This window comes from Maylandia zebra, linkage group LG14, assembly GCF_041146795.1.
Source record: "Maylandia zebra isolate NMK-2024a linkage group LG14, Mzebra_GT3a, whole genome shotgun sequence".
Taxonomy (NCBI): domain Eukaryota; kingdom Metazoa; phylum Chordata; class Actinopteri; order Cichliformes; family Cichlidae; genus Maylandia; species Maylandia zebra.
The window spans coordinates 35625668-35649190 of NC_135180.1; the positions used below are offsets into that span (position 1 = coordinate 35625668).

Consider the following 23523-nt stretch of genomic DNA (forward strand, 5'->3'; position numbering starts at 1 on the left):
CTTTCCTTTAGATCTTTTTTCAAAAGTCTAGTTTTAGTGTTTCATTGCGTTTTACTTAAGCACATTACCGTTTATCTTTACAAGGAAACAGCAGATCGGATCAAGTTAAAGGTGATGTAAACAAGTGATTAGTCTCTGAGCAGTAATCAGGAGAAGCTAACGAATCAGTTTGATTGTTTTGACACAGTTTTAAAAGATTAACCGGGGATAGAGACTGCTAATTGGCTTTAACTAATGACTCGGTTACATGACGTGTTGTTTTGCCTTTCTGTCTAATCCGCGTTAGGTTTATCAATAATAGAAAAAACAAATAAATAAATAAATCTTTTTAATGTTGTTCATCTGTCTGAATGGGTGTCTTATTGATAATTTGTTTTCGAAATAAACCTTCGTTTGTAATTACAGGTATTTTGATTTGCAATAGTTTGATGGGTGTTTATTATAGTTTTACATCCCACACAGTACATACATATGCCTGATAAAATATCACCAGTGGTCGATGACGGATCATTTAGCAGCTGAAATTTGATGCAGATTGGGAAAGTGGGTCACTCGGTCGAATGGTGCCTTTATTTTGTAGACGTTCTTGTTTCCGGTATTACTGGCGTCTCTGCCTTCACCCTTCGACGCAGGCGCTCTGAGGCTCCTTACTGCGTTTCACTCTCGGCTAGGTTGCATCAGCTGGAGGGACGCTGAGCGGGGCGTGTCCGCTGTGACATGGCGTGTCGTCATAACGAATACGGTGATCATGTAAGAAGCGAAACCTGAGAGAGAAACAACATTCAAGAATCCTGAAGGGAATGGAGTGAAAACGGAGGCCGGAATTTTGATTTCCAGGAGAGGAAATATTTTTAAAACTTAGTTTTAGGACAAAGGTGGCAAAATCTTGGGGTTTGAGTGTTGATCGTAAATACGCAGTCATGAATACCCTATTCTATGTGCAATAACCCAACTGTATATACATAACACTATTTATTACATATTTACTTTCTTACACCTTTTTGCATATTTGTACATTTTATATATTTTATCTCTGTTAATACTGTTCTTATGTATATAGTGCTGAAGAACTGTTCCCCCCCACCCCACATGTTTGCACTGAGTAGGAGATGCTCTGTATCTCATTGTACAACTGTATAGTGACAATGAAGGCATTCTACTACATTTTATTCTACGAAGCACAGCCAGTCAGCCGCTTTGCTTAGATGGAGCTTCTCCGCCACCTGCCCCTTAACACCAGGGGGTAAGAAGAGGAGGGGGCAACTTAACTGAAGCAGCTGAGGGGTTTAGTGAAGTAAACCTCTGGAATCAATTTACATTTAATACCCACAATTCAAAGCTGAAATTAATTAAGTTTTTTAAATGTTTTCCAGGAAACTCGTGACCTCTCCTGACCTCCTACATGCCAACTTTGATTTGGCATACCTCAGCCTTTTCTCTGTTTCCCTTACTTAAGAAGAACTTCTTCACAGGCACACTTACACTCTGACCATTTCTAATAGTTCAACTTTTTAGTTCTGCAAAATTAATGGGAACAAATGTGTTAAAAGAAAACATGTATGTTATGTATAGGCTCAGCACTGGTTCATCCCTTAAGTGTCTTTTTTATGATAGCTCAGCATTCAAGAATCCCGAAGGGAATGGAGTGAAAACTTTAACAAACAAAAACATTTTTCTGAAATTGTCAGGCAAAAGGACTGGACTGAAAATTAATGAACAAGCAGCCAACATCCAAAGAAGGTCCATCAGAAAGCCTGGAGGAACAAGACCACTTCAAAAATTACAAGAAAGTCTTTGATAATTGGAACATGAAGAAGTGAGACTGGAGGCCGTCGGACAGTACTGGAACATGATGCAGAGGTGTTTAACGATTATTTTTGAATCTTGTTTATGGAGACGTGATGTGACTGTGACTCTTTTTTGTCAAACACAGACAGCTGCACTGTTTCAGCCTGCGCATGCTCAGTACACTAACAAAACAGGCTTCTTTATACGCATATTGTTTATTAGAAAGACTAAAGAAGAGCCTCAAAAACCGTGACTCTTCTAGGTTCACAGTTTCAGTGGATACACAGTCTGACACCGTGAGCTCACCTGTACATTCAAACTCTTTCCAGATGTTTCTACGCCTCTCAGCAGCCATCTGAAGCACCTCTGACGTGAGCACTTTTTTGGGGGAGGGAGTTAAAGCGTCATTTAAATGAATAGTTTAACTATACTAGAAAATAAAACAGTAAAAAGTAATAAAAACACTTTGAACCTTTGTTCAGATTAAACAGCCTGGATCAGGGTGTCTAACCAGCTGTGACTGTTGCCTCTTTCCAACAGACGGTTTCTGCATTACAGCCTGAGCGCACCACCCGACCAGAACAATGCTTTGTTACATTAACACACACACACACACACACACACACACACACACACACACACACACACACACACACACACACACACACACACACACACGAATGTTTGATTGGTTACATCAGCACACCGCCTGAAGCTACAATGTTACAGTGAACATCAACACTGTTGCGGCCTTCAGTGGAACGTCATCAGTTATACGACGGAACAGCCAATCACAGTAGAACAAGGCGTCCCTCCGGCCGATCCATTCTACCACCATCAGCCCGAGTGTTTAACGGGGTATTTTCTTCCTCTGCAGGCTCACAGCGGAATTACAGCTGATGGTGTTCGTTTGCGTCGCCACTCCACTGATCGTCAGAGACGCTTGATAAAAATGGCTACTCATTAGCGCATACAAATCTGTAACAGTCCTCTACAAAATAAAGTACTCCAGTTGCCATGCACATCTTGTGCTGATGGCTCTGCAGGGCAGGCGCTAAGCCTCAGACATTTGGATTTGTAACTGATAGGCTCGGTATCAAAAAAGTGCTGCCTCATTCTTACAGTCACGTCTTCGTTTCAGGGTAACTATAAATAGCCATTCCTCATTACAGGAGCAGATTAGAAGACACGTCTGTTTATGTGTGTGTCTCATATTCATATCAAGCACGATGGTGTAGTGGTTAGCGCTGTTGCCTCACAGCACAAAGGTTCCTGATTTGATTTCTCTAGTCAGTGTGGGGTTTGCCCCATGCTTGTGTTCTCCCTGGATCCTCTCACAGGTTGGGTTTGCTGGCTAAACACATTTTACAGTTTTTTAAACTATCTCCAAACTTTATGTCCCAAAACTCAATCTACAAACTACATGAACCAAACATCTGACTCTTCTGGTAAAACTCACAAAAACCAAAGTTTTACCTTTGCTCAGATCTGCACAGTGTCACCCAGCAACCATATCACCCACACTTCAACAGAAAAACAAAAACAGTGCTCAGAAAATGCAACTTGAATTTTTCTGTGGCAGTTCCACAGAAATTACAAAAGTATGAGATAAAATCAGAAGTAGGACCTCAGCTTCCGTTATTACAGTGTGATGAACTTATGCCCTCACTTACATAAGAAAAAAAAAACAGAATAAAGCATCTGGTAAAGATTTGAGTTTTATTTATTTTGTATATGTCATAAGACTTCATACCTTACTTAAAAGTGGCCTGTTTCACATTTTTCTCATCCAACATTATAAGAATCAAGTATAAATAGTATGTTGAAAAAAAGAAAAATGGAAAAATTATGAACAAAAACTGGGAAAAAAATTTCACTCAGGCAAATTTCAGGCACTCACAAGAGGTTTGGATAAATAACAAAAAGCTTTTATGTTACTGGGCTGAAGACATTAGAAAAACACCTTTGTTCCTTTCCATGAGAGTTCCTGTTATTTCTTTAAACATTATGTTAACTCAGAACAAAGTGAAATGAGAATAAATCTAAGAGACTAGCACTGCCACTGAAAGCAAAGTCTAGCACAGTTGCTCACATTTCATCTGAAAGGACTCCTAATCTAACTCGTCCTCATCTTCCTCCTGTGCGTCTCAGATTTTTTCCTTCCGTTGCTGGCATCAACTTTCAGCTTCCTCCTCACTGGCTTGAGCAACAAGAGTGAACGATTTAGTGTTTAAGTGAAATCTGAGCACAGTTGCGTTTAACTTCTGCTGGAACGCATGACAAGCTACTGCGAACAACTCTGGGAACTCTGCTGTGTTTGCCCTATTTTTGTGGATTTACCTTTTAGCGTTGCAGATAATTGAAACAATCTTTCAAAGTCGATACAACTGCAAAAATCAGGTGTTTGTCTCTCTGGAGTCATTAGATTTCAATATTTTTCTATTTTATCTGTCGTTCCATCTAAGAAATAGTTGTTTTACTACAGCATTTCAGCCTTGACTCTATGTCTAATTTATAACATAGAAACTTCAGCAGCGCTTCTTTTTACACATAAAACAAGAACAAACAAAAGACAATTGCAGTGACATGTATGTGACATGTCACTGCAGTGGTCTGATGACTAATGCAACCACTCAGTGGTTTGCAGACCGAAGGATTACCCTTTGACCCCTTGATAGCAGTATGACGCATACAATTAGGCTCAGACATTTAACATTGATCCAGTTTACTCCTGTGAACATCGATGAATGAGTCCTTTACCTCTGGTTTAGTTCTCTACTGCTAATGCGTAGGAGTGTGAGGAGCTCCGGGAATATCAATGTCCTTGTTAGAAAGACAAGATGGCTAGACTTCCCCAGACAGATAGTTCAGGGTATCTTCGATCTGCGGTGATTCTGGGAATGTTAAACAAAGTGTTCGTGACGTTTAAAAGAACTCCTTATATCCAAGGATATAAGGAGTTCTTTTAAACGTCACGAACACAATATTGTCCTCATATGTAAGCTGTTGTGTTCTGCAGATGTTTCCATAGACTCCCAGTGTCTGTGTGCAAAAAGCAGGCTGTTAAATCCTGTTATTCTAGGACATGGGGGGCAGAAGATTTTAATCTGGGAGCTTTCTTTTTTTTTTAAAAATCTTCCAAACGCTAAAAAAAAAGGAAAGAAAAAAAAAGACTTTAAAGGCCTTAAAGATGCAAAATTACCATCTTGGTCCCTCCAGCTGTCCTTGGAGCTACTAAAGCTCAGCTACACTTCATGCTTCGAGCCTATATTTAGTTCAAGCACAGAAACATTTAAACCCTCTCTTCATGAGTCCACATGAAAAAGCACAGGCTTGTTTTCAGTATGTTAATATGACTCGTTATAGTGAGAAGAACAGATAACAGAAGGTTCAGGTTTCACGTTTTAATAACAGATCTCCATTTACAAACAGTGACGTCATTCAGCTGCTTTAACGTCCATCAGAGCAGGCATAGAGTGTGTGTGTGTGTGTGTGTGTGTGCGCGCGTGTGTGTGCGTGTGTGTATGGTGATTAATGAAGAATGCATATTTCAACATTAACAAGCACACAGGAGAAAAACACGGACATATTAAAGTGGTTTGACTTGCTTTTCTTCATCCTGACGAAAAGATTTGTGGAACGCCGTTTGTTCCCTCAGTGCTGAACGTCTGCAAGTCTGGATTTTAGCGTGTGAGTGTGTGCGAGTGTGTGAGAGTGTGTGTGGGGGGTTACATGTTGTTTACTCAGGGCTGTTTGTTTTCCTTTTGCTGCCTGCAGACAGTCTGAACACAGAAATGAACAGAGGTCAGTGAACAACACTCAATTTTCTGATTTCAGCGCCTCAAACAAACACCAGTTGCTGCAAATCTAAAACAAAAAATTTCAAATTTTTCACGCTGCTCTCCAATGTCACCTCTGTCAGCACTCACTGCTTAAACCGTTTCTTCCACTTAATGCGGCACAAAAACGCAACCAAATCCTGCTTTTTAAAAAGACAGCTCTCAAACGAACTGAAGACTCTCTTATTGCTGAATGTTTTATCTTTTATCCCAGTGAGTGTTCAAGTCAAGAATGTGCTGATTTCTAAATAAGCTCTTGCAGTGCAGGATTCATTTTTGCCTCTTTGTCATGGATGGAAACACTGCGAGGAGACGTCAGAGGCACTGCGTTGTTACAGGAAATCTTGAAGCTGCATTAAAACGAGTTTTAACTTGTGACTTTATTGTACTTCTCCAATAAAATTTGACACTAATTCTGCGCAACAGAGAGGACAAACACACAGAGAGACTGTGATCTCTAAAATCATCAAGTTTAAAGAACCAAAACCTTTACAAACCATAGAGACAAAGGCAAATCTCCGACTATATTCGAGTATCCAGGGAGTTTGGTAGGTTTTTGATGCTGCATTGTGAAGCAGGCTTAGTTCACCTCTAAACAAACACCTGGCTGTGAAATACTTAGTTTGAAGATGTTTTTGGAGAAGTTAAACCTCTTAAATAATCTGTGCTCTCATCAGTGTTTCAGGTGAAGGTCCAGATTTTCCCCTCGCACGTCGCGATGCGACATTAATTTGGCCCTAAAGCCGAGACCGACTCCACAAGCTCATGATGCTCATTCGAAGATACCCTCCTCGGGCGTGCTGTTGCTATGACGACAAGAATGAATTCACATGCTGCGACAACGGCGACTCAGACGCAAAGCCAAGAAACCGACGGTTTGTCTGGGGCTCCAAGGGCGCAACCTTGGCTCCTGCAGCGCGGGACGTTTGCTCAGCTATTTATAGGCAGACAGGTAAGAACAAGTTTAAGATCAAACACAGGAAGGCGCTGAATACTGACACCTGGTTTTGAATAAATCAGGCCAATAACCTGTTAATGAATACGCCGTTTCAGTTTAATTTGATTCTTGGCAACATCTGGCCCTGATATCGCAAAAACGTATCATGTTTACAACACAGAAGCATCAGTCAAAGTTTCAGTGTTAACTATTAATGCTATTCTCCTTTTCCTTCTTTTCTGTGATATACCTAATGTTAGAATGCTGGGTGCTTTTATTAAACCTGGACAAAGGTTCAATTTATGAGGTCAGTGTATGTGTAGGAATCCCTGTAAACTAAAAACTCAGTAACAGTTTATTTTTTTTCTACCCTTGGCTCTGTATGAGGTCACCAAATGAGGCTATTCCTTATATGGTCATCTCAGACAGCGAAGCCCCACCCACCCAGGGATTCACTCTTCAAATTGCGTCTTTATGACGTAGCCAATCAGAAACTACTACTACTGTGTCGCTTTAAATACTCCGAGATACTAAAATTAGCAAATTTTTAAGTAGTCATGCACACAGCATCAGAGTGAACAGAAATACAGTCCGATTATGAGGGGAGGATGGTTAAGGTGCAGTCCTGTAGCCTCTAAATCAGCTGATTATAAATTGTTACTACCAGAAATGTCTGGATTACAATCTGGGCTCAAACGTATCCTCACTACACACCATCTGGATCAGCAAAACTGAAGAACTAAAGTGACGTACAATCACATCTCTGTACTTTATCGGAAATATCAATAAAAATCTGCTTTTGAAAGTTATGTGAGTATCATACAGGGAAGTGCAAGGATTCAACCAGGAATTATTTTAATACTAATAACACGCCTGACAGTTAAACTTAGTAAAAACTCAAACTCGCAAAAATGTTAATAATTGGAAGTTTTAAGATTGGCTCAATTGATCCCCAAACAATTTGGAATTTTCTGGGATCTAGGAATTTTTGAAATTCCCGGAGGGGTAAATTTGCCCGTTGGCTTTCCATTTTCACAGATACTAATCAAGCTGAACCAAAAGAAAAACATTGTCTAGATGGTTTTGTGAAAGTATAGCTCCTTAATCCAGATGCAGATGTCCTTTTGGATCCCGGGACTCAGTGAATGCTAAATGTGAGGGAAACTTTCCGTCTTAGACGTGGTTTAAACTTTCAGGCGCAGCTTTTGGCAGGTTTATGGCCGACAGTGAAAAATCAGACAGATTTTTGCTTTCTTTTCTATCGTCAGGAATAGGAAGGCAGAAAAGTCAAGTCGAGAGTAAATTCAGTCACGCAAAGGGAACAAACTTCATCACGGAGATGTGCAATTATTAAATTCCTTCCAACTAAACGTGTGCAGTGAGTGTCGGGGGCGTTATGGGAGCCGTTTTGCCGCTTCAGTCAGATCGATAAACAGAAAGTACACCCCTGAATGTGGCAGCTAACAATGAACTGTGGATTTATTTTATGTGCAAATTCTTGCAAGAGGCAATTCAGGTGCGACAGGAGAGTCCATAACACAGAATACATGATGCTACACCAAGAGGGGGACTGTGTGTGCGTGTGTGTGCTTGGAATGTGCAACAGTGTGCGTTTGTTGGTGCCAACGTTACTCATTAGGATGCATGAGGATTAGTGACGATTCGACTGATTAGCTTGGACAGTCAGCTGAAATGATTGCTCTCTGTGCTCGAGTCGGGTCGGTCACCCCGACACCAAAAACATCAGATTAAACCCAGACTGCTTTCAGGGAGAAACTCTATAACACAAAATAAAAACACATCGACATCTTCATGTTCCCTAAAACAGCAGACATTCGATTTATAACCGTCTCGTTTGTATGTACAATAGAAGGATCTTCATATATTAATAATCTTTCCTGCTTCGTCTTCACCTCATCATCGCTGCCGAGTCCCTACACGTTTGTCCGCTGTGTATTTATAGAGTATTTTCATTATTTACAGTATAAATTACTACACAGTCTTGTGATAAAATAAATAACATACATACAATGGCCGTGGCTTTTGCAGTGTCTTTAGCATGAAGGGGAAAAAGGGAGGGGTCCGATGGAGGAGGGCCTGCCGTTAGCTCCTTTGTTGCTTCGGGGTTACAGACCGAAGGATGAAGAACGCGGTTAAAGCAGTCTTTCTGCAGAGAGACACGGAGGAGGGAGGGCGGAAACAGTGGGAATAAACCGCAGTCCCACTTAGGGGGGGGGAACTCTTCCTGAGAAACACTTTTCTCACTTCCATCATGGACAAAAAGCTCATTAAATAATAAAACTTCCCAACTTTCTGGACTTAATTTTGGCTAATCTGCACTTCAAGACTGTCTCCTTGTGCACCTCTGTACCGCCTCCAGGCTTGCTGCGTGTTTTAGATCACTCAGTGGAAGTTTTCTAATAATGATTACAAACGTACACATCTGATGAGAGCTATCAATCCGGCTACAAACGAGCAGTTTTCAGTGGAAGAGTCTGCAGAGTCCAGGCTAGATGGGAGCACATCAAGTGAGGAGTACGACCACGGATGATGATCTTCATTTTTTTCCAGGAAGCTGAGCAGCATGAAATGTGTGAACCAGGTTTAGAGGCCCCCGTAACATCCCGAGGACTCTGAAGGAGGAGCATTTCACCCACAGAAACATCATCTGTGCTCGCTCCCTGAACGGTCACCCTTTAGACTCTCTGAAGGAGACTTCCACAGAGAAATCTAAAAATAAAGCTGCCCAAAGAGACACATCCAGTTTATACTTTATCAGTGATGGCAAATTTAAACCAATTGATAAATGTTTTTTAAAATGGCCCATTTTAAAAAACTTCCACTTCGCTACAGTGGAAGAAATTCATGTGGAAAATGGGACCAGGTAGAGCTGACGTGCTCGAATAGTCCAGATCAGCAGAACAGGTTGTGAAATTTGAATGTTTCAACAATAAGGCTGGCTTTTTAGGTCCATCATATGGTCAAAAATACATGGACACCCGAACACTTCACCCGTATGTGACTCATACTCTGCTGCTGCAACAGCTTTTCCAACACATTAGTGGCGTGTAACACTGATTTCATAGTTCCAGTTGATCCTAAACGAGGTCTGGCTGGTTTCCACGCTGCTTTAAAACATTCCTCAGAAAATAAACAAAAGCAGCAGTAAAAGAAAACAAACAAACAAAACAACTAAAGGGGTGTCCACATACTTCTGTCATATACTGATATGGTCTACTGTGGCTTAGTGCTATATTCAATGTGTCATTTGTTCCCAAGTTTTCCTAAATGAGTGTTTCAGGAAGAGTTTCCCACCTCTGAGTGAAGGCGTGTACAGAGAGTTATACTGAGGGTTAATACTGCAGTGGTAGGTCAGGTATAGTCTCTGGTAGTTGGCCCCAAATTCTGACATATTAGGACGACGACGACGAGGGAAAGGATGGAGGGATGAGTGCAAAGCTTCCCCTCCAGCTATACCACCGTGCCGCTCGGAGAGTTCCCGTTCTGTGCTGTCAGGTTCTGAATGGGAGAAGAAGAAAAACACAAAGTTAGACGCACTGAAAATCCTCTCCTGTCTGCACTCAAACCGAACTTTACCCTGGTTCATAATTATACTGATAATTAAATAAGTGGGCAAACCAGACCCAGTGTCTGTTTAAAGGGTTTTATCAATACGCTAAACTCGATTCTGTTCAATATTAATTTTATCTCTTTATTAGATTATTGATGTGGTCCTCCACATCAGTCCCAGTTTCTTATATGAACTACTCTATAACTCCTTTTCCATTAGAATACTTGGATCAACTCGGCACGGTTCACCACGGTTTTCAGGGTTTAGGTCATAGTACCTGGTACCTGCTCGCCGGGTTTCCACGCGATCCAAGCAGGTACTAAACTGCGACATCGTCAGACTGCATGCCACCAATTGGCTGGTCAGTAGCATCACTCGAGAGTCTGTTGTTCATGAAAATTAAAACCGCCATTTTTAAAATGGCTACAAAAAACAACACCGTGTTCCCACGAATTTGACGAAGCCACAGACCCAACAGCAAGTATATTCTTGTTCAACTGCTTTTTAGCATTCGTGTCACATTTTAATGACGTCGAGGGACGCTCAGACACGTTGATATGATGAAATATGATATGATATGACGACAACCACATTAGGTAGTACTGAATTTGATCAGTATCAATCTGAGCCGAATAGTGCCGATCCGTGGAGTCAATCCGAGTAGCTACTAATGGAAAAGAGGCTTATGAAGCTGGGCAGGCCACAGAAGGTCTTTAAGCCATCAGCACGACCAGTATCTGCTCCTCAGTGAAAGGAGGAACAGCATGAGCAGTGCCAGAGCTGTAAATGTCTCTGACCAAGCAATCAGAAACAGACTTCATGAGGGTGACCTGAGGACACGACGCCCTCTAGTGGGCCCTGTGCTCACTGCCCAGCACCTTGTAGCCCAAACTGGCATTTGCCATAGAATACCAGAAATGGGAGGTTGTGCTTTATACAGATGAGAGCAGGTTCGCTCAGCACGACCAGTTTGGTGGTGGGTCAGTGACGGTCTGGGGAGACGTATCCATGGAGACCTGCAAAGACCTCTACAGGACAGGCAGCAGGACCCTGACTTAGGAGGATCTGGAAGTGAAGCCGAAACCTATCTCAGAAAACCCCACCACCTGTTTGACCTGCTGCGGGGTCAGGTCAATCAGGTACACACCTCCAGACTCACTAACAGCTTCCTCCCCTGAGCCATTCGGACTGTTAACAAACACCCCCCGCCCCACACCTGCCCACCCAACTCACCAATCTGAGCCATGGTCTGAGTAACCCTCTTCATTCAGGCCTCTCACACATGGACTCAATACTCAGACAGAGTCCTTTTGCACTGCTTCCCTTTCTCTTGCTTTGAATATATTATAGTATATATCTGTTCTGTTGGCCATTTATTCCTGATGTCTTTACTATTCCTGATGTATTTACAATGACAATGAAGGGCTATTCTATTCTACCACATACCCAGCCCATATCAGAGCACCTATCCAGCATGGTTAATTTTTTCCAATGAGAGCTGATGCGCTTTCAAACTGTACTTTTAATTTTTGCCTTTGCCAAATCTTTGATCTCAGCAGCAAATGTACACACTTCTTAGCATTCAACTTTTTTAATAACACACCTGCTCCTTAAAGTTCAGAGAACAGACAGATTTAGACTCCAGGTGTCTGTTCGGCCTAACCTCCACTAATTCATAAGGCTCCTCGGGGCTAGTGTCTTCTGGAACATTTTTGGGCACCACTGCTATAGCAACACCATGCTAGGTTTCCTTCTATACATAATAATGAGACAAGCATGTCTGAGAGGCGGGAGTCAGCCTCCAATGATGATGAGCTACCTCAACAACCTCCAACAAACCACTGAACTCTGAAAAATATGCAAGAAAATGGTTGGTGCTGAAGGCGAAACGACAAATGTGTTTCACATAAATACTACTGTTTAAGTGTTTAGCACTACTTGGGCTACCCAAAAACTTGATTCTGTTCGTCTGGACGCAGCAGTTTCAGTGGGAGTGGCGCTCATCCAGGTGACGTCTTCATTTTTTCAGAACAAAAAATAAAAATAAATAATTGGTCCACCCAAAGGATCAGGTCCCCCGACACAAACAGAGTAACATAGTGTACACTGTTAAGTGCAGGAGGATTGCCAGGATTTATACATCGGGGAAACCAAACAACCTCTGGCGAAGCGGATGGCACAACACAGAAGAGCCACCTCGTCAGGACTCTGCAGTCTATTTACACCTACAGGCCAGTGGACACTCTTTCAATGATGAGGATGTACACATCCTGGACAGGGAGGAACGCTGGTTTGAGGGCGGAGTCAAGGAGGCCATTTACGTGAAAAGGGAAAGACCATCTCTGAATCAAGGAGGGGGCCTAAGGGTACATCTGTCACCATCTTACAATGCTGTGATTGCAGCCATTCCCCAACTCTCTGTGAATGGGACTCATGGCCATTGATCAGTGGTTGTTGATCAATGATCATGACAATTTGCATATTAATGGTCAAGGAACTGACCTTCCAGCCCATTGGTCATTCAGTGGTGCTAGCTTCAGTTATTGTGCAAATGTACTGTTTATAAGATTTGGGGAAACCTGCAGTCAGCTGAGACTGAAGAAGTCACCTGGATGAGTGACGAATCGTTTCTCCCACAAAAACGCTACGTCCAGACGAACAGAATCAACCTTTGGGATTTTCTTCCCTGAAAGATTGAGCGTGCATCAAGACTTGGGCTACTCAGAAATACATCACAACTTTTCTTGAAATATACACGAGCACTCAGTGTTTCTCTGTCCTCTTTTAAGACTAACAAATTGGTTCAAGACACTTTGCTCCAACCTTCTGAAGAGGTTAAATCCTGTTTAGAATAAATTAGATGATAAAGTAGGGTTTGCTTTCAGGTGTAGGAAATCTGCAACTGGGAAATCAATGCGTGCACTGTCCTTGATTGAGCCTTCGGTTGTTCTGAGTTTTTCATGTCCCTGGTGGCATGTGCCATAATTCATGAGGACGAGAGTGAGGCTGAAATGCCTGCATGAACTGGGCTGTTCACTCTTTGCAGCAGCTTCGATGTCTCACCCAAACATGGTCCCATCTGGCTTTAAAACACCAGATTAAAGGCTTAGATGATACCCTGTAAAATAAAAGATGATGTGATGATGGCTTAGTCCATCTTTGTGAACAGTCTCTGTTTTTGCCCTGCACTGTAAATTAAAACCATGTTGGACTGGAGTTATGAAGACATGTGAAGCGAGTTATTCTCTAACATCTAAGACCGACTGCGAGACTAAACAACTAGAGAGAAAAACTATGACTTAAAAATGTTAACAGGAGACGTACCGCCTTCCCCGGCCGTGCCCAGGTACAGATGAGGCCCTCTTGGCAGGCCGTGATGATGCAGTCATCCATGAACACCAGGACCGTCAGCCTCTCGTGTGCAATCTTCTTACAGACCAGCGGCTCCAGCAGCGGCACTTCGTGCATGCGTGGGCACAGCGTAGTGCCCAGCACCTTGGCGGCGTCCAGCCGGTTGCTCCTCGGCGCCACATTGATCTTGTCGTTGCTTTTGCTGATGTTGCCCAGGCTGTGGTACCGCTTGTGCTCCTTCTCCACGCCCCCGCTGCTGCCGGACTTATCCGACTTGCGCTCCTGTAGGGAAAGAGTGGCGAAGCGGCCGATGCTGAAGGGGGTGCTGTTTCCTCCACCGCTGCTCCCTCCCCCTCCTCCTCCTCCCCCACTGCCCTCTGAGGCGCCCTGGCCTTTGGAGGCGTTCGCCACAGCGGGGTGGGGCAAAGAGTTGGAGCGCGAAAGGGAGCGAGGAAGCGGTAAAGGGAGTGTGGGTGGGTTGGAGGTGCCGGTGTTAGTGTTCGGGGGGTGATGATGTCCCTCCACACCTCCACTTCCTCCCCCACCTGAGGTGCTGTTGATCCCCCCGCTGCCAGAGTTGGACAGCGAAGGCCCAAAAGTGTTAGTAAAGGCGCGGGACAGCGGCAGGCGCGGGTACAGCACGTCATCCGTCAGGTCCCACAAACAGAACTGGGTGTCCTGCCCCACCGAGCCAAATCGGTAAGTGACCGATGGCGAGCCGCCGCCTTTCGAGCTGTGCCGAGAAAGGCGGGATAACGTGCTGCTCGTTCGAACCCGCCCAAAGTGCATGGAGTTATTTTGTGCCCCCTGGTGGAGGTCCTCCTCGCTGCCACTGAGCTCCATAGGCTCCTCATCTTCCAGGGAAGTCGTGAAGGGATCGAATGCCACCACGTTGACCCAAGACTTGTGGCCGTGCCCCCTCGCTACCACTCGGCTTTCTGCAAATGACCACACAGTAACCAGATCATCCTCCCCTCCCGTGGCGAGATATTTCCCATCTGGGCTCCACGACACACAGAGCAGCCCACCAAAGTAGCTCTTCATCACGCCCTGAAGCTCCATCGAATCAAAGTGGAAGACACGCAGGCATCCGTCCTGGCCCACGCACGCCACGTGCACGCCATCTGGGGAGAACGCAAACTCGTTGAGGCCTCCCTCCCCGACGGCCCACCGCAGCAGAGGGTTGCGCGGCGTCTTGGTTTTGCAGGCATAAACGGCAAAGCCTTCGCCCTGCCGCAACAGAGAGTACTGTGGTGCCGTGGTGCCGCACGGGTGGTCCACGTTGTAGAGGTAGAGGTGACCGCTGGCATGGGAGGCCAGGAACAGGTTCTCCGACTTGGGAAGCCATTTTAGACACGTTACCTTGGATTTGTCTATCAACCTCTGTGAAAGAGGAAGGAGGTGGGGACAGACGGAGAAGGTGAGAGGGAAGGAAGGGTGGAGAAAGACATTAGAAAAGTATGAGTTTTAGGTTTTGTTGAGTTTATTAATTAATAATAATAATAATTAATTAAAATGTGAAATAAATAAATAACTAATTCAATGTGTCAAATATTTATTTAATTAATTATTTACAATTTTAATTAATTATTTAATGGTGTATTTAATTAATTCATTATGGCAGTCCTGGCCTTCCGTAGTTTTAAAGCCATTTTTTATCATCTGTGTACCGATGACATTCAGCTGTGCCTCTCATTTAAAACTCAGTTGCATTACTGGAACACATGGTTTTCTTGTCTATCTAAAGCATCTATTGATCAAAACGCTGCTGTAAGGTTTATAACTCAATGGTAAATGGTCCGTATTTGTACAGCGCTTTACTTAGTCCCTAAGGACCCCAAAGCGCTTTACACCACATTCAGTCATCCACCCATTCACACACACATTCACACACTGGTGACGGCAAGCTACATGTAGCCACAGTTGCCAGTGCGCCCCAGTTTTTATTTTTTTGACAGTAGAGGCAGGAAAACATACAGGAAATGGGCTAAGGTGGAAATACACCCAGCCATTCTTTCAGCATAAACGCCTTTACGTACCAAGCACATTGCAAAAACAAACAAACAAACCAGACATGAAATTATGAACTTTTCAGATGCAAATTTGTCGTGTAAAGTATATACACCCTGAAAGTGTCCTCAAAAATATGCACGTTAGGAAAAAAAATGAAGTCGAGATCAAGCGATGATGAGCTGATTCTGATGTTTCTAAACAGGAAAAGGAAGAGACAGACGCTGGGCTCATCCAGTTCTCATCAGAACACAGCAGCAGGGACAGTTTCGTGGTTTCATCCCGGAGCTGAAGCTACATTACGACAGCTTTTCCTACATATTTCAAGATCTCAGTTTGAGCTGTTGTGAGCTGAGTTGGGGCCACATCTGTGAATGCAGAGAAATCACTTCAGAGAGCCAATTGACCCAGAGAACGTTTAGCTGCATGTCTGAGATTTGGCTCAAATGCAGTGGTCTGACTGGTCAGATTTGTTTCTTTGCATGTGAATTAAAAAAAACTGAACTTGATTCAAAAAAAATAATTTTGTCCTGCAAAATTAAGAGCTACACCAGCCTCAGCCCTCCACCCTTCATTATATCCCTGAGATCTGATGAACATATTGTTTTGTTTTAATTTGCCACATAATCTGCACACACCACAAGCCTGTTTGCCAGGTCGGCTCTCTGCAACAAACCCAGATTAAAGCCGAGACACAGATTTATTACCTCCTCGTTAAAGAGTTTACTGGTTTCCTTCTTGATGGGGTCGAGATACTGGACCTGCCCGGCTGAGAAACCCACGATGAGAGCTACGCTCTCTGCTGTGGCCGAGTACTGGTTGAAGTCGTGACACGTGGGCTGCGTCCCCTTGTAGATCCTCTTGTCTATGGGCTTACTGAGGTCCACAGCCTGCAGACAACAGCGAGGAGAAAGTTTCAGCGACATTCAGAGAACCAAAACAACAAACATCACACTTCTGTGCCCATTCTTATGTTTCTGTCCTTCTTTCTTTTTTTTTTTTTGACAATCCAATCATCACACGTTGAAGTGTTTCCATGGCAGCTGCAGTGGAGCTTGATTTGAACGTTTTTCACATCAGGGTTTGCCATCTCAGCGAAGGAGCAAAGTTTCTGTGCAGGGCCGCTGTGTTCACCGACAATCACCAACCACAGAGAGAACCCGTTAAACAGGGCAGGGCTGCAAAGATCTACAGCTTAGAGAGGTAACTAAATGTTTTCAGGGTTATGGAGGTGACTCCCTTTCTGTGAAAACTTACGCTGCAGACCTAAAATGCTCTGGAGGAGGTTGTGTTTGAGAGATCATCATCATCATGCACTAAACTGCTGCTCCAATGGAGATCAGCGGGCTTAAGCTACTCGAGTCGCTTTGGGGAAGGGGAAGCTGTTTACATGCGTCCTGTAGTTTCTTTAAACAGGTTATTAGCGTTTCTCATTAAGAAGCACGAGGTGCTGCAGGCTGGAAGCAGATCCAGCTCCAGGGAAAACCCTCAGCGATGATACTTTTCTTTTTTTCTGTCATGCCAAAAACACTCTTTTCCTTCAATGGGTTCTGAAATATAACTTATGCATTCACGGTGCCACACAGGATTTAGATGTGTCCTTGATCCGCACAGCTGATTTAAATGGCTAAATTACCTCCTCAACATGTCTTGAAGTTCTTCAGAGGCTGGTAATGAACTAATCATTCGAGTTAGGTGTGTTGACCCAGGGTGATATGTAAAACTTGCAGGACAACGGCCCTGAGACTTTGAGCTCCCCACCCCAGATCTATAACAATGCTAAGGTAGGTGGTATGTGTCAAAGTAACATCCACACGACAAGCCTCTGCTGGCTCGCCTTCTTCTCACAGTGCATCCTGCTGCCAGGTGCTCCCCAGGGTAAGCAAAACACATCCGTCCACGTGATGTAAAAGAAAATATGATCCATTAGATTGTCCCACCTTGTTCCAGAGCTTCTGTCTAGTTCTTGCGTGCCTCTTCTCTGTGCTTTCGGCACTGGACGGGGGTCAGCATGGGCCCCTGAGTGGTCTGTGGATATGTCGTCCACACGGGCCAGCCTTCATTCCCCTTGTGCTCCAGTGAGCCTTGGCCGCCCGTGACTCTGTCGCTGATTCCCCACTGCGGACCAGGAACATCTCACAAGGGCTGCGGCTTTGGAGATGCTCTGACCCGGCTGTTTAGCCATCACAATGTGGTCTTTTGTCACTAAAACCCTTAGTGTCATGATGAAGAGAAAAATCACCTGTCAGTGGTCAAAGTTAAGCCTGAGGAGGCATTTATACATTTATGTGTGTTGTGATATTTTTATTTGTATAAATGTTTCCTACCATTCATCTACTTCTACAACTTTTTTCAGGAACTGGTCCATTTGTGTGTCAAAGATCACAGAAAGCTTTGTACAAATGTGTGTTTTCTAACATGAATCGCTACATTGTGACGTTCTGCGGTGACCCACACATAACAGGCTCAGAGTAGCAACTTTGCCTTCAGCAGAAATTTTGATCTTTCTGTACAAAATATTTGAAATATTCTACACGTGCAAACCAGATGTTTGTTCAGTCCGAGTACAAAACGGGAGTAACAAGTGATTAAAATCCGCCCGACTATGACGACTTCATTGGAATTTGTTGTTCCTCAAAGTATTATGGAGTCACTGCTAGTGTTATTTAAATGTTGATATTAAAATGATATGAGCATACTGCAGTACATGCATTATTAAAACTAAGAACAATATGTTTTATGGAAATAAAAGTAATTTTGTTGGCAATGTTTGTTTGCATAAAACCAAACTTACAGACATAACAGCTAAAAGCATGCATCTTAGATACAGGAAACTGTAGCTGTGATCATCATAAATACACATTAAAAAAAGAATAACAGGGTTATAAATGACCGCACGTGGACATTTTAGTCACTTGAGGGTCAAAATGATTAAGTTTCAGTGGTGAACAGCTGCTGCATGAGCATCTAATGAGATTACATCCTCAAACAAAAGACATAACCTCGTCCTGATGTGAACCAGAACCACCACCTCGGTGCCCTCAGCCTCTCGTGTGTGGAAGGCAAACACAAAAGAGGACAGAGGACAAAATCAGCTCTGTAATTGTTTTGATTCGGCAGAAAATGGGAAAAGTCGAGAATAATTATTTGGAATCAATAGCGAGTGTCCGAGGGCCTCACTGCATTATATTACTTCATACTTTTAATTACTGATGCCAGATGTTTGCATTTCTTTACTTAAAAACTTAAATGTTGCAGAAAATAAATCCCAAAAGCTGAAACTGTCCTGTTTTTAAAACCTATTTGATCAAAACATGATATCGAACCTTCAAAATACCTGCCCGAGCAGGTGCTGTGAGGGAGGCGGCTGCTGAGTGGCAGGTCTCGTTTCTATAAGGTCATATCAGGCACACAGCAGCTCCACCCACCTGCTGTTTAAATCTTCTGTTTGAGAGGGGCAGCCAATCAGAAGAAAGCCGTTTTAACACTTTCCCCAATAAAGACGACATCTGACCAACCTCTCCTGTCCCTTTGATGACAAGCTTTGACACCTTAGCATACACATCTATAAAGACGTGTCTGATCACCACTAGAACGATTTCCAGGTGGCTGCACAGGCAGAACACCCTCACTGACCTCTTGATGCAAACCCAGTCATTCTGTTCTATGGCAGAAACCACTCAGTTTGGACAAGAGTGTCAAGGGTCACTCCTAGCAGGCTTTGATGGTGTCTTGTTTCCAACAGAGGACAAACAGAGGAGCTGCACCAATACCAGGAATAAGACAACTAAGGATTATAGGAATCATGCAAAGCTCTCCTAGCAGTGCTGAAGAATAAAAATATGATGCTAAACAAGAAAAACTAAAAGGTCTACTTTAAACATGCTCCCTATATGCACAGAAGCCCCGCCCACCTGCAGTCACAAACCTTCTGTTTGTGAGGGGCAGCCAATCATGAGAAAGCTGGTTTAAAGGAAGAGAGGAGGGGCTGCAGTAAGGCCTAGGATAACATGAATAACAATGATTCATGCAAAGCTGCTCTAGTAACAAAAATATGAAGCACAGCAGGGTCCCTTTAGATAATATGATTAAAATAGTCAAATTCAGCCCACTCTGGATGGAGTCTATTTTTGACACATGGCCTTGTAAATGAGGGGACAGGGAGGCTGCAGAGCCTGTGATGGTTCATCTGGATTGTTCTGTTGTTAAAAAGCAACATTTTGCAGAAAGTAAATGATCTCGTAGTGTGCCTCCAAATTACAAGCCTTTAGCTGTGAGCGCTGGCAGGCAGCCCCAGCCAAGGACCAGGCTTCAGCTCCCAGCAAGGCTGCAGTGAATGGAGAGCCGTCAGAGCCTTTCTTCTCGCCGTTTCCTGCTCCTTCTGACACTGTGCATCCGTTTGCACGATGCGCCACTCACCACCTATTCAGCCAAATGAGCAGCAGCTCCATTTTGCATTGCATAACAAGCAGAAAGCTGTGGTGGTGGTGCAGCAGCAGCAGCCGCCGCTCGGAGAGCCTGAAAAGATGACGAAATGCGAAGCAGCAGCATCACACTAGCAGCTTAGCACGCCAGGCTAAACTCGCCCCCAGCCTCACCTTCTTGATGTTGGTGTACGTGTAGAAATACAGCTCCCTGCCGATGTTGAAGCACACCCGCTCCGACTCCTCGCTCGGGTCTTCGGGCTGCAGCTTCACCATGGAGACCCGGACCGGCGGCAGGAAGCCAGCCGGGGAGGAGTTGGCTGCGGCATTGGAGGAGGAAGAGGCGGCAGCGGCGGCGGCTGCAGCCCCGGGCCCCTGCAGCAGCCCGACCCCTCCGCCGGGTATCGGACCCGGTCCGGCCCCGGGCCCCAGCGTGGTACCGGCGGACGGCCCCCGCGGCAGCCCGCCCCGCTGCAGCGAGTCTGAGAGGGTGAGCAGCTTGTAGAAGCCCTCTCTGGTCCGGAACTGGGACTTAATCTCATTGATATCCTTCAGAGCGCCGCCATCTCCGGCCATTTTAGTACAAACACGCCGCACAGGAAACGGAGATTCTGACCTGGAAACAAAAACGCGCTAATCACAAGTCCTAGGAGAGATGCGTGAGAGGCGAACATGAGGCGCAGCAGCCGAGCTCAGCAAGGCCGACCCGCACAGCCCGTCCGCCCCGCTGCATTTTACACCGGCACCCCCACTGCCTGCTAAATAAACCCCCGGAGACAGCCCCACCGAGCCGGTGTTAGCATCCTCCTCCGCCGGGTCTCTGCCTGCCTTCATCCAGCGTGCGTAAAGTACGTGTGACGGTGCGTCAGCTGCTGCTGCTGGCCCGGCCTGGCACTGCGCACTCCCACTGTGGTCGGGGGGCAAAGAGAGGACATCCAGCCCCCGTCAGCCTCAGTCAACCACCCCACCCCCAACACTTAACAACCAGTGGACCGGCCAGGACCACGGGCGTTTCCAAGATTTTTGTGGGCAGAGGGGGCGAGAATAAGGGGGCGCACTGGAAATCTGAGTATTTGATCAGAAATAAATTCAGACTTATGATGTGCTGACAGGTGTGTTACATGAAAAGTAGCACTGCTACTTAAAATTATATTTAAAAGTGGTGAAACATCAGATTATCCACTGGGTCTTCTGGGTAGGGGGCCAGTGCACGGCTGAGTGCCCATCCAAGACACAAGCAAAAGAGGGAAAATCATTGAATTTAATTACATATTTTAAATTCTTGCCCTTTAAACCACACATACAATACAGTAAACTTTTCTGTGTTACACCTGCCGTTTCTCCGATATGCTGCTGAAGGTGTCCACCAAACTCAGCTCAGTATTTCCAACGTGAATGAAACAAGCACAAGATGGTTTAGCAAATAAAGTATGTCCCGTATGCTTCCTTTAGTTATTCCAAAAGAGCCTGACCGTCAAATCAAGTTGGCTTGGGCCCATCAACCGTTTGTGGCCAGACGTTTGTAAGAATGGGTGAAAGATGTATCAGCACTTTCATATGAAAATCATAATCCTGCTGAAGTAACCGTACAAAGGTTTCAGCACAAGCATACTGAGAGCAATAAATAAATAAAAGTACCCATTATGCAGAATCATGGCTGTGTGAGGTGGAGATGATTGGTTTCACCACAAAATATTGCTTGTTGCTAGTAATGAAGAAAGAAAGGCATTCATTGCATAGTATAATTCCAGCATTTACTCTGAATAATTCCTTTATTCTAATGTTTTTACTGTTAGAAACTCTTTGGTGGCTTCAGATAACGGTTTTGTTTTTTGTTTTTTCAAAACCATGCCTGTTAAGCCCATTCCTACCCTGTCACTCTTCAACTTTAACTGCAATTTTTGTATAAAATAACGATGCTTTTGTGTTGTTTAGCTTTGACTACACACAGACACAGGGTGGGACAAGCCTGCCCAGATATCTAAGAAATTCACATCATAACATATAATTAGCACATGATCTTGTAACTCATATTTCACTGCAGACTGAACAAGTTTATGCCATGAAATTCAAAATTCCATGTTTGGCTGTGATCAAGTATCTTAAGTGTTTTCCTGGAATGAGCCAAATGTTTGACGGTGACGTGTGACGCTCCCTCCTCAGTGAATAAAGGACCTCAAGAGTTTTTCTGAAGCACCTTTAAATTCAGCAGAGAATAACTCCGGCGTCTTTTTAGGAAAAGATTAGTGCCAGCAGAGAGGCTTCATTAGAAGTGCCGAAACCTGACGCTGTCGCTGCTCACACTGAGCTGCTGAAATTACAAAGAAAATTACAGATCAGAATAAATTAATTAAAATGAAGGATTTGTTATGCACAAATCCAGTGGCCTGAAATGAAGATGCTAATAGAAGTGACAGTGTGTTTGCTGTAAATCTATAAATATACATTCATTACCACCATCACTGTGTTCTCCATCCACGCTTAACTGGACTCAGTTTGATAGATTTCTGAAAAATAAATATAATCTGTGCCGGCACTAATGGCTTGAGCTTCTTCATAAGGCAGCGAGGAACAAATTGAAATAATTTACGGCTGTAGGGCTTTGAAATATTCCACATGAAGCAGGGACACCGGAGACAGCATGTAGAGGATGTATTTGTTCCCTCCAATAAAAACACGAAAGAATTGGAGGAATTATGAAGGAAAACTGCTGTAACATCACTCGGCGTCTGTTTATAACTCCTAAATTCTGAATCAGAATTATGAATTCAAACTAAAACGTTATCGTGCCTGAGCACCATGGATTTGTGCTCTCAGTCAGCACCTCCTCCTCTGGCTCTGTGTGCACACAGGAGAAGGCTTCTTAAACGATCTGAAGCCATGAGCAGTGTAGTCGAGTACTTCTTCATTAACAGCCTATATTTACTCATATGCTTTGAGTGTTTTATGCCATATGTTCATATAAGATCGTGTTTTAAAAGTTTGGGGGCATCCGGGGATATTGTGTCCTTGCAGAAATACAACGTGGCTTAAGAGACTTAAGAGGGTGATAAAAGGGAATTTTCTTAAAGAGGATAAATTACGCTGATGCATCCACAGCTTCCCCGTGTTTATGTGAAGACTCGTGCTGCAGTCAGTAAGCCCAGATAAATGTTCTCCAGAAGAAACATGTAGATGTGCATATGTGTGTGCCGACTCAGCAGGAACAGGATGAGAAATGTTCAGATTGTACGCTCACCTCTCACCCTATGATAGCTGGGATAGGCTTCGGCCCCCTAACGCACCTCAATAGATAAGAGGTTAAGGAAGTGGAAGGAGGGATAATTATTTGAAAGCAATATCGAATGCCTGGGAGCCTAACTGCATTACTTTCCAGACGTTTCTACCATAAACTGAGAGAAAAGGTAGCGATAGATGCTGCAAATAAAGCAAAAGCGTCCCGTCAGTGCTGAAACAAACCCACGATTCTGCCTTAGAATCACAGGCACAAATGACGGTGATACACAGAACAGAAATCACTGCAGTTAAAGATGCCGTGGCCCTCCGTCAACACATCCGCCCCAACACCCGCCTCCAAAATCAACAAAGCTTTCCATGTTGTGT

General features: G+C 44.1%; 1 protein-coding gene and 1 long non-coding RNA gene across 3 annotated transcripts; both read right to left on the minus strand.

The window, feature by feature from the left end:
- Positions 1-556: 556 nt before the first annotated feature.
- On the minus strand, positions 557-2395 carry LOC143412507 (uncharacterized). The gene is made up of 3 exons (XR_013093034.1): positions 2261-2395; positions 2095-2166; positions 557-764 (listed from the first exon to the last, which is right to left on the minus strand). It is a non-coding gene; the product is annotated as an uncharacterized LOC143412507 (long non-coding RNA).
- Positions 2396-5177: 2782 nt separating this feature from the next.
- Positions 5178-20884, minus strand: zmp:0000000529 (WD repeat-containing protein 20). 2 transcript variants are annotated; one of them, XM_076873442.1, is made up of 5 exons: positions 20707-20884; positions 20095-20536; positions 16204-16386; positions 13460-14869; positions 5178-10083 (listed from the first exon to the last, which is right to left on the minus strand). In XM_076873442.1, exons 1-5 carry the CDS (start codon positions 20721-20723, stop codon positions 10036-10038), a joined length of 2100 nt encoding a protein of 699 aa, XP_076729557.1. In that variant the 5' UTR covers positions 20724-20884; the 3' UTR covers positions 5178-10035. The 2 variants fall into 2 exon arrangements, with proteins under 2 accessions (XP_076729557.1, XP_004569698.3); XM_004569641.5 differs by having other exon boundaries at positions 20095-20884.
- Positions 20885-23523: the final 2639 nt, after the last annotated feature.